We start from the raw sequence: 11,295 nt of genomic DNA, 5'->3' as shown, positions 1-11,295 counted from the left end.
AAAGAGACGAGAGATGGAACATGGGAAGGCTACCTACCAAAAAGAAGGAATCGAAGGAGTGAACAAGCAAGGTCCATGGACTCGTGAACAGGACTGGCATCTTACCTTCAATACAATGTTCCGGCTAACAATTGGGCATCTGTTCCTATTAGTTGTGCTATTACCTTCCTTACATGTGTTAAAAAGGGGTGTTTGTTGTAGTGTGTGTTTTAGCAGTAGAGATTACTCATGAATATTGTATTTAATTTTAATGATAATTTATCTCAATTTGAACAATATACATAAATTGTAACTTACTTGATTATCCACCACACCAATCTCAAACATGTGCAAGGATGCTATGTTTGACATGTGGGATGTCCCGACAAATAGTGATCACAATTAAAATTTTATAAAATTTATAAAAGAATTTCTTTGATTTCTAGAATAGAAAATTTGAAGTTATTGAGAATTCTATTATTTCCATACTCAATAGAAATTTGAAGTTTGTGTTAGAATAGAAACGAGCATGTTCTTAAATATCATACTCCTACTTTGCTAAACAATATACATATTTAAAATCATCTTAGAAACTATGACGTTATATCTCAATAATTAGACATGATAAAAACGGTATGATTTTTTTTTCATATAAAAGGCTGATGATGCACAACATGAAATTATAAAACGTGCTCCTAATTATGTTATGAATTTCGTAAAGAAATTTTTTTATCATCCGATTAGAAATATTTAGATATATAATTGTTGATAGTCACAAGTATAAGTTTCATATGCAAGGTTTTGTTTACTTTTATCCATAGTTTGACTTATATTTCAAGACAGCTTATTCACCAAGTTCTAGAAAATTTATTTAAGTGTTATCTTCTATATTTAATAGATTTGACTATAACATATATTTAAGTTAATTCTCAAGAGATAGATAACACCAAAAACTTTAGCAAGGAATGATCATCAATTTGTGAGGAAAAGGAGACACAATTAGCAATTGTGATCGTATTGAGGATTTTAATACGTGTTTGTGAAGTTCACACCCATTCGTATCCAGGACTAAACATTGTTAATGCACTTAAAATACCAAAGGTAATTTTTTTAAGAAGATTATGTTCTTTCTTTTAAACTTTTTTTGCTGAAATAAAGAAGTTGAATGATGTTTTACGCGAAAGAAAGGTGATTCTATCTCACTAAGCAAAAAGTGGTGGGAAAAGTCTCCTTATTAAAAGTGCGAAACTCTAGGTGTGGGGCTATCATTTTAACTAAACATTACCTTCTTATTTTGTGAGGCATAAGGCTGCTTAGGCCGGAAGGAGTACAAGAACAAATATGTGCCAGCTTTATCACAACCAGATTATATCACATAGGTGTTACATCGTCCGGGAAGGAGATATAACAAGGTTAAAATTATTGGAACAACCATTTGAAGAAGAAGAAGGTTAAAATTATGTATTATATGATTCAATTTTAAAATTTAATAAAGAATACCTTTAATTGAGATCCAAATTTGGTAAATTTGACCAACAAATTTAAAATAGACCAAAATAAATGAATGGAGAGAGTAAATCATATATAATAAGATGTACCTCTTAAAATTTCTACCTCATAATTTATTTGTATCTTCAAACACAGTAACATATTGTTAGTGAATACTAACTTTAAAATATAGGAATTTAAGTTTTAAATAAGAATATTAATATAATAAAGAGCTATTATATTTCTTTTCTCTTAGCCAAAATTAATCTACCAGTGTTTGGGCACTTTGATACTTTATATAGAATAGGTAGTTTATAAAGTAAAATGTTTGCAAGTTGTTTGAATCCGCACCTAATTAATCTAATTGGACAGTCTTACATATTTTATTATTAAAAAAATATAACAAATACATTTTTTTTGCAACTCAGGCCCTACCCAACTACTTTTAATTACCTATGACATTAATAACTCACTTCTCCTAACAAATTAATCTATGGAGCGGTCCTCTCCCAATCTCTCCTCAACTCATCCACACCCGCCCAGCCCATCTTTTCAACTGCTTATAATTACATAGGTTATTAGTTACTTATTTCTCCTCAGAGAAAATCCTAATACTGGTACCATCCTCTCCCATCTCTTCTCATGAGTTTCATATCAATTTGCACCCCGAGCCCACATTATCAACTAGTTATAATTGCTCGGCCCAGCCCATATTGTCAACTACTTCATCCTCTCCCATCTCTTCTCATGAGTTTCATATCAATTTGCACCCCGAGCCCACATTATCACCTAGTTATAATTGCTCGGCCCAGCCCATATTGTCAACTACTTGTAATTTCCCAGGATATTAGGCCTTGGCCCAAGAAAAAACCCTAATCCAGGTGGTTGTTATCTCCATATCTTTACATATCCATTCTAATCAGCCCAGCCCATATTGCCAAGTACTTATAAATACCTAGATTAGTAGCTTATTTCTCCACCAAAAAACCCTAATCCAAGTAGCCGTCCTCCTCACATCTTAGATCTCTAATTATCAACTCATGAGTTCCATCTCAACTTGCATCTTGTCATATTGTTTAAGGTAAATGTTTGTACTCTTTATAATTATATGGTCCTAGCGTGCTTGGTAACCATTTGTTTGTCAGTGATTTTTCATTTTGCTAGTTAGATATGATTTTGTGTATATTTCTTACTTAAATTCGTTATGTATTTAGACTATACATATATGATGAATTTGTTATGATCTTTTCTCTTGATATATATTTCACATAAGACCTTGATGTTTGTGATTTTTAATTTTAATATTTTGCATTATAAACTGATGAATTTTTTATGAAATAGGTGTTTGATTCTTGTGTATATATGAAAACAAATTAGGAAGTTAAAAAGTTTTTGTAAAGAATAAGTAGAATAATGTTTTTCTGCTTCATTTTACAAAATCCAAAATGACAATATTGCTCTGAAACTTCTTATTTGTATGTCTATAATGAAATTAAAACTAATCACATAAGTGAATAAGGAGACTATGAATGTGTTATATAATTTAATTTGTATTTTTTCCACTTATTTTTATTGTTTTTGAAATTTTGTGTTAGTACTTTTGGATATTACACCTTCACATCTTATTATCGATGTGGCAACCTTATATTATACTAAAGCCTAATTACTTGTTTGCAGAAACTCTACTCATATTCTTGATGATAAACAATGAAGAAGGTGCTCCAATATTGTGAGTTATTAGGCCATAATTCACATGACCACGGAATATCAAATTCCTACTCCTTTGCATCCCAAACGCGTGTGTTATTTGCAAGATATTGCAGAAAATATGGTGCGGGAGTGTGGGTAGTGGTCGATGTTTCAATAGACGATGTACTCTCCATTCCGGGAATCACGACCTGCCAAAAAAGGCCATCAGGTTGCGTGATAGATGAAATGTCTAATGGAACTTCAAAGGTAGGTAATTCAAAAGGTTTTGTATTATGTATGGTCATAGTCTTATCAGCTTAGTTCTAAAGTATTATTTATGGATATTACTCCCTACTTACTACTTATGTCATTTGAGTTAAATAACTAATTACTATTATTGATGTGATTTACTAGGTTACCTGGATCGAGAATGTACATACCGAAAACAATAATGTTAGCACTATGTGTGAAGGCATACTACGTTCTGGTCTGGGATTTGGAGCCAAGAGATGGATTTCAATCTTATAGTTACATCGTCGACGTTCTGCAGCTGCGATTTCCTGGATTGTTCCATCAACACACTTCAGCAATTTAATTGAGTATAATTTTTGGTGTTAAATGATAGGTGTTGGTTACAGCGTAATGATATTGGCCATGTGTTGATATATTTGAATATAATATTCGATTTCGTGACACATTTATCATTTATGGGAATCTATGTGTTAATTTGATAGTGGAGTCGGCTTTGGGGTAATTAATGTATTTAGTTTCAAACCACCCCTATACACAAAGGAATACGCAGAGTAAGTGAAAAGAGACGAGAGATGGAACATGGGAAGGCTACCTACCAAAAAGAAGGAATCGAAGGAGTGAACAAGCAAGGTCCATGGACTCGTGAATAGGACTGGCATCTTACCTTCAATACAATGTTCCGGCTAACAATTGGGCATCTGTTCCTATTAGTTGTGCTATTACCTTCCTTACATGTGTTAAAAAGGGGTGTTTGTTGTAGTGTGTGTTTTAGCAGTAGAGATTACTCATGAATATTGTATTTAATTTTAATGATAATTTATCTCAATTTGAACAATATACATAAATTGTAACTTACTTGATTATCCACCACACCAATCTCAAACATGTGCAAGGATGCTATGTTTGACATGTGGGATGTCCCGACAAATAGTGATCACAATTAAACTTTTATAAAATTTATAAAAGAATTTCTTTGATTCTAGAATAGAAATTTGAAGTTATTGAGAATTCTTTATTTCCATACTCAATAGAAATTTGAGTTTGTGTTAGAATAGAACGAGCATGTCTTAAATATCATACTCCTACTTTGCTAAACAATATACATATTAAAATCATCTTAGAAACTATGAGTTATATCTCAATAGTTAGAGTGATAAAAAAGGTATGATTTTTTTTCATATAAAAGGCTGATGATGCACCACTAATACACTGCCTCCGATTAGAAATATTTAGATATATAATTGTTGATAGTCACAAGTATAAGCTTCATATGCAAGGTTTTGTTTACTTTTATCCATAGTTTGACTTATATTTCAAGACAGCTTATTCACCAAGTTCTAGAAAATTTATTTAAGTGTTATCTTTTATATTTAATAGATTTGACTATAACCTATATTTAAGTTAATTCTCAAGAGATAGATAACACCAAAACTTTAGCAAGGAATGATCATCAATTTGTGAGGAAAAGGAGACACAATTAGCAATTGTGATCGTATTGAGGATTTTAATACGTGTTTGTGAAGTTCACACCCATTCGTATCCAGGACTATTCTATTATTTCCATACTCAATAGAAATTTGAAGTTTGTGTTAGAATAGAAACGAGCATGTTCTTAAATATCATACTCCTACTTTGCTAAACAATATACATATTTAAAATCATCTTAGAAACTATGACGTTATATCTCAATAGTTAGACGTGATAAAAACGGTATGATTTTTTTTTCATATAAAAGGCTGATGATGCACAACATGAAATTATAAAACGTGCTCCTAATTATGTTATGAATTCGTAAAGAAATTTTTTTATCATCCGATTAGAAATATTTAGATATATAATTGTTGATAGTCACAAGTATAAGCTTCATATGCAAGGTTTTGTTTACTTTTATCCATAGTTTGACTTATATTTCAAGACAGCTTATTCACCAAGTTCTAGAAAATTTATTTAAGTGTTATCTTCTATATTTAATAGATTTGACTATAACCTATATTTAAGTTAATTCTCAAGAGATAGATAACACCAAAAACTTTAGCAAGGAATAATCATCAATTTGTGAGGAAAAGGAGACACAATTAGCAATTGTGATCGTATTGAGGATTTTAATACGTGTTTGTGAAGTTCACACCCATTCGTATCCAGGACTAAACATTGTAATGCACTTAAAATACCAAAGGTAATTTTTTTAAGAAGATTATGTTCTTTCTTTTAAACTTTTTTTGCTGAAATAAAGAGGTTGCATGATGTTTTACGCGAAAGAAAGGTGATTCTATCTCACTAAGCAAAAAGTGGTGGGAAAAGTCTCCTTATTAAAAGTGCGAAACTCTAGGTGTGGGGCTATCATTTTAACTAAACATTATTTTCTTATTTTGTGAGGCATAAGGCTGCTTAGGCCGGAAGGAGTACAAGAACAAATATGTGCCAGCTTTATCACAACCAGATTATATCACATAGGTGTTACATCGTCCGGGAAGGAGATATAACAAGGTTAAAATTATTGGAACAACCATTTGAAGAAGAAGAAGGTTAAAATTATGTATTATATGATTCAATTTTAAAATTTAATAAAGAATACCTTTAATTGAGATCCAAATTTGGTAAATTTGACCAACAAATTTAAAATAGACCAAAATTAATGAATGGAGAGAGTAAATCATATATAATAAGATGTACCTCTTAAAATTTCTACCTCATAATTTATTTGTATCTTCAAACACAGTAACATATTGTTAGTGAATACTAACTTTAAAATATAGGAATTTAAGTTTTAAATAAGAATATTAATATAATAAAGAGCTATTATATTTCTTTTCTCTTAGCCAAAATTAATCTACCAGTGTTTGGGCACTTTGATACTTTATATAGAATAGGTAGTTTATAAAGTAAAATGTTTGCAAGTTGTTTGAATCCGCACCTAATTAATCTAATTGGACAGTCTTACATATTTTATTATTAAAAAAATATAACAAATACATTTTTTTTTGCAACTCAGGCCCTACCCAACTACTTTTAATTACCTATGACATTAATAACTCACTTCTCCTAACAAATTAATCTATGGAGCGGTCCTCTCCCAATCTCTCCTCAACTCATCCACACCCGCCCAGCCCATCTTTTCAACTGCTTATAATTACATAGGTTATTAGTTACTTATTTCTCCTCAGAGAAAATCCTAATACTGGTACCATCCTCTCCCATCTCTTCTCATGAGTTTCATATCAATTTGCACCCCGAGCCCACATTATCAACTAGTTATAATTGCTCGGCCCAGCCCATATTGTCAACTACTTCATCCTCTCCCATCTCTTCTCATGAGTTTCATATCAATTTGCACCCCGAGCCCACATTATCAACTAGTTATAATTGCTCGGCCCAGCCTATATTGTCAACTACTTGTAATCTCCCAGGATATTAGGCCTTGGCCCAAGAAAAAACCCTAATCCAGGTGGTTGTTATCTCCATATCTTTACATATCCATTCTAATCAGCCCAGCCCATATTGCCAAGTACTTATAAATACCTAGATTAGTAGCTTATTTCTCCACCAAAAAACCCTAATCCAAGTAGCCGTCCTCCTCACATCTTAGATCTCTAATTGTCAACTCATGAGTTCCATCTCAACTTGCATCTTGTCATATTGTTTAAGGTAAATGTTTGTACTCTTTATAATTATATGGTCCTAGCGTGCTTGGTAACCATTTGTTTGTCAGTGATTTTTCATTTTGCTAGTTAGATATGATTTTGTGTATATTTCTTACTTAAATTCGTTATGTATTTAGACTATACATATATGATGAATTTGTTTTGATCTTTTCTCTTGATATATATTTCACATAAGACCTTGATGTTTGTGATTTTTAATTTTAATATTTTGCATTATAAACTGATGAATTTTTTATGAAATAGGTGTTTGATTCTTGTGTATATATGAAAACAAATTAGGAAGTTAAAAAGTTTTTGTAAAGAATAAGTAGAATAATGTTTTTTTGCTTCATTTTACAAAATCCAAAATGACAATATTGCTCTGAAACTTCTTATTTGTATGTCTATAATGAAATTAAAACTAATCACATAAGTGAATAAGGAGACTATGAATGTGTTATATAATTTAATTTGTATTTTTTTCCACTTATTTTTATTGTTTTTGAAATTTTGTGTTAGTACTTTTGGATATTACACCTTCACATCTTATTATCGATGTGGCAACCTTATATTATACTAAAGCCTAATTACTTGTTTGCAGAAACTCTACTCATATTCTTGATGATAAACAATGAAGAAGGTGCTCCAATATTGTGAGTTATTAGGCCATAATTCACATGACCACGGAATATCAAATTCCTACTCCTTTGCATCCCAAACGCGTGTGTTATTTTGCAAGATATTGAAGAAAATATGGTGCGGGAGTGTGGGTAGTGGTCGATGTTTCAATAGACGATGTACTCTCCATTCCGGGAATCACGACCTGCCAAAAAAGGCCATCAGGTTGCGTGATAGATGAAATGTCTAATGGAACTTCAAAGGTAGGTAATTCAAAAGGTTTTGTATTATGTATGGTCATAGTCTTATCAGCTTAGTTCTAAAGTATTCACTAGTACAAAAAGGGCCTATAGCGTCGGTCAAGATATACTTTTAGCATCGGTTAAGTGGCGTCGGTTATTTGGGCGACGCTTAAAATAGTCATAAGCGTCGGTTATCTGAAATGCCGACGCTATAGGTATAGGCATAAGCGTCGGTTATCTTAAATGCCGACGCTACAGGTATAGCATAAGCGTCGGTTACCTAAATTGCCGACGCTATAGGCATATGAATAAGCGTCGGTTACCAAAAATGCCGACGCTGTAAGTATTGACCTACAGCGTCGGTTAATAAGAATGCCGACGCTTATAGTTGTTTCAAAAAAAATATTTTTTTTGTTTTATTGATAACCTTAACTTGTTGTCCTACATACACAATACAACTCAAAAAGAATTTGATCAAATACTATATAAATTCAATATATAAATGAGTCCTTTAACTAAAAAGGTTGTACTTGTATTCATACATAAATGTCGACAATGATGACATTATTTCTTTTTACAAAAAAGAAGCATTACAATGAAAGAAAAAAATCATGGTTGGCTTTGCTGATTATATATCCACCTTAAAGAGTTCAATGTAGGGCACGAGCTTCTCCTTGTCTGAAATAGAGCTGTATGATTGAGGCTTCTCCCGAGTGGCCACTCTCGTTCTCTGACTCACAATGAGCGTAGTTGAATAAAACAATTAAGAGAAACACTAGCCATAACACAGCAGACGCACATACATTTAAACTTGTTGAGTCTTGCTTTCAAATCACTTGCTACTGCATCAATGAACTCTTCAGTGTTTAGATAGTGTTCCCTGCCGAGTCTGCAACACATAAAAAAAAACATTATAAGTGAAAGAAATGTGAAACAAAAACATAGAATTATACTGGACAATGAATAATTACTTGGATCCATGTAGTATGAGAGCAAGATCATTTGTCATCTTCCCAGACTCCACAGTACCAACACAAGCAGCCTCAAGCTTTTCAGCGAAACTCAAGAGGGCAGCATTATCATCCAGCTTTGCCTTGTCAATATAATCAAGTTTTAATTATTCAATATACGCACATGCATGGCACGGGCCTGACAATAAATTAATATAAATTTTTCCATTCAATGAGTTGCTAATCCAAAGTTTTTATTTGGTGCGGTTTTATATGTCATCAAAACAACCAAGGAGGATACTCTGGCTCATCTTTACTAGTATAGTATTGGATGTCAAAACACAATCACAAAAAAAGAGTGAAAATACGTGAATGAAAAAAAAAAAAAAAACATACCAGGACTGATGTCATCAAACCAAGAGATCCAAAACCTGCAAATTAAACATTAAATTTAAATAAAACTTGCAACAAGCAGCAAAAGTCAACTTTTTTACATTTGTTCGATAATTCTTTAGTGAGCTCTCAAAATATCAACTACAAAGGCACAAGCAGACATATATGTTCTGATGAAATAAGTAGGTAAAATATGATCGGTAGAAAATATAGTCTAGGGTCCGTGGATGTCCTGAACCAAAGTTTGTAAACTTAGGCTCTCTGGTTTTACTGTTCATTTTTGCTTTCTGCTTTTCTTCCATACCTTGAGATTGAACCAGTGACGTATAGGCACTAGCCTGGACATGAACAACTGAGCAATCAAATAGTTATTACTAAACTATGATAAGATTACAGAGATTAGAGACTGCTTTTGTGCACGAAGGTATATAATACTTGAAAGCTGTCAAGAGAGAGATTGATTGAGATGCATCACATCCAGTTAATACAGTAAATCTAAGGTAAGTATAATACTCGAGTAAGTATAATACTTGAAGGGCACATTCAGTCTTCTTGATTTTGACCTTGTTTCATTTATATTTTTTTGAGCTGCGAATAAACTAAAATAAGATTTTGGCAGAAACCACTACATGGATCCTAAATATTGTTAAATTTCTGTTTTTAAGTGCAACAATATTCAAGTTTTGACAAAAAAAATTAACAAATCTTCTATATCCAAAAGAATATGTGAATGGTCAAAGTATCTTCAGTAAGCATATACAGTGCAATCTACATATAAATATAAATTAAAATCATATTCAAATCATTAATGTTATCGAGTCCTGCCTAAAGGTACAAATTCTTTCCCAATTTTTTTAAGAAAAATTACCTGCGTTTTACACTCTGACGGCCTTAAATTCTGAATCATCAGGATGCCCCAAACACACCCTACGAGGATCAATGCTTACAACCACAGCCTGCAACATACATATCAACCAACTAAGATTTATAGCTTATACTTATATTGAACATCTATACTAAAGCATGCAAACCAGCTCTAACCTACCATAATCTAAAAAATCCTACTTTAGTCCAGGCATACATTTGGAACTTAAACAGGCTAGTATCACAAATTTCACTTTATATAGGTTACATTTGCAAGGCTGTAAGTAGAATAAGAAGAATGTATCATAAATATTGACAATAAGTGAAGACGGAATGAGCTAAGAAACAATCTTTTTTAATCTCAAGTAACATCGTATTTCTAAACTTTTATTATAAACCCAGAAGGTCACTTAGGCATATTGTCAAACAGGTTGTGTGAATGATATAAACAAAAAGGGAAGGTATGAAAAAAGATAATTTCAAGAATCAACCACATTCAAAATAAGAATTCAAAAAACTAACCATAGATCTCTGAAAATTTTGAGCCATAATATGATCTATGAAGGAAGCCTTGTTCCAAATATTTCGTATATCTCTTCCATCTGATATGCTGTCAGTGATGTGTAAACACCAAGCATTATGTAAGATATCAGGGAGTAAGAGGAAGCAGATCGGAACCGATCAGATAAGTTTGGGATAATGGGTATGAGGAATCGAAATCGCCTCTCCCATTGTAGAGGAGTAAGTGGTGTGTTTATGAAAAACTGATAATCGTGCTCTTCAAATTATAAAAACAAAAAGCCTAATAAACACTCCCTCTATTTTTTATTATTACACTTCTTTCCATCGGACAGTTAAAATATTATTTTTTAATTTTTTTAATAAAAATATATAATCAAAATTTTAGTAAACAAAAAAAATTAATCAAAAATAATATTTTTAATAACCCGGTCAAATCACTTAAAAGTATGTGTCAATATTCAAAGCGTCAAATAATGAAAAACAGAGAGAGTACTGTTTATCGGAAAAGTAAGATAAAAAGAAATTTAAATTTAATATAAAATTATATATATAAGTATAGTTCTATTAAAACAAGTACATATTATTTTAAATAAATAATAAGTTTTAATATTATTTTAATAAATAATAATATAAGTTTTAACAAGTAACTTTATTATT

General features: G+C 31.6%; 1 protein-coding gene across 3 annotated transcripts; it reads right to left on the bottom strand.

The window, feature by feature from the left end:
• Positions 1-8,399: 8,399 nt before the first annotated feature.
• On the bottom strand, positions 8,400-10,893 carry LOC108201919 (isocitrate dehydrogenase [NADP]). Of its 3 annotated transcripts, none has more exons than XM_064084180.1 (6): positions 10,639-10,893; positions 10,298-10,394; positions 10,121-10,208; positions 9,256-9,290; positions 8,881-9,002; positions 8,400-8,798 (listed from the first exon to the last, which is right to left on the bottom strand). In XM_064084180.1, the coding sequence occupies exons 4-6, from the start codon at positions 9,268-9,270 to the stop codon at positions 8,645-8,647; spliced, it is 291 nt and encodes a 96-aa protein (XP_063940250.1). In that variant the 5' UTR covers positions 9,271-9,290; positions 10,121-10,208; positions 10,298-10,394; positions 10,639-10,893; the 3' UTR covers positions 8,400-8,644. The 3 variants fall into 3 exon arrangements, with proteins under 3 accessions (XP_063940250.1, XP_063940251.1, XP_017225750.1); XM_064084181.1 differs by lacking the exon at positions 10,298-10,394 and having other exon boundaries at positions 8,400-8,639; positions 8,713-8,798; XM_017370261.2 differs by lacking the exon at positions 10,298-10,394.
• Positions 10,894-11,295: the final 402 nt, after the last annotated feature.

This window comes from Daucus carota, chromosome 9 (genome assembly GCF_001625215.2).
Source record: "Daucus carota subsp. sativus chromosome 9, DH1 v3.0, whole genome shotgun sequence".
Taxonomy (NCBI): Eukaryota; Viridiplantae; Streptophyta; class Magnoliopsida; order Apiales; family Apiaceae; genus Daucus; species Daucus carota.
This window is presented reverse-complemented; position numbering and strand designations above follow the sequence as displayed.

Excerpts from the sequence above, each read along its gene's own strand:
- LOC108201919 (XM_064084180.1), bottom strand. Across the intron at positions 8,799-8,880 it reads CTCATACTACATGGATCCAA|ACTCGGCAGGGAACACTATC; the intron begins GTAATTATTCAT and ends TATGTGTTGCAG.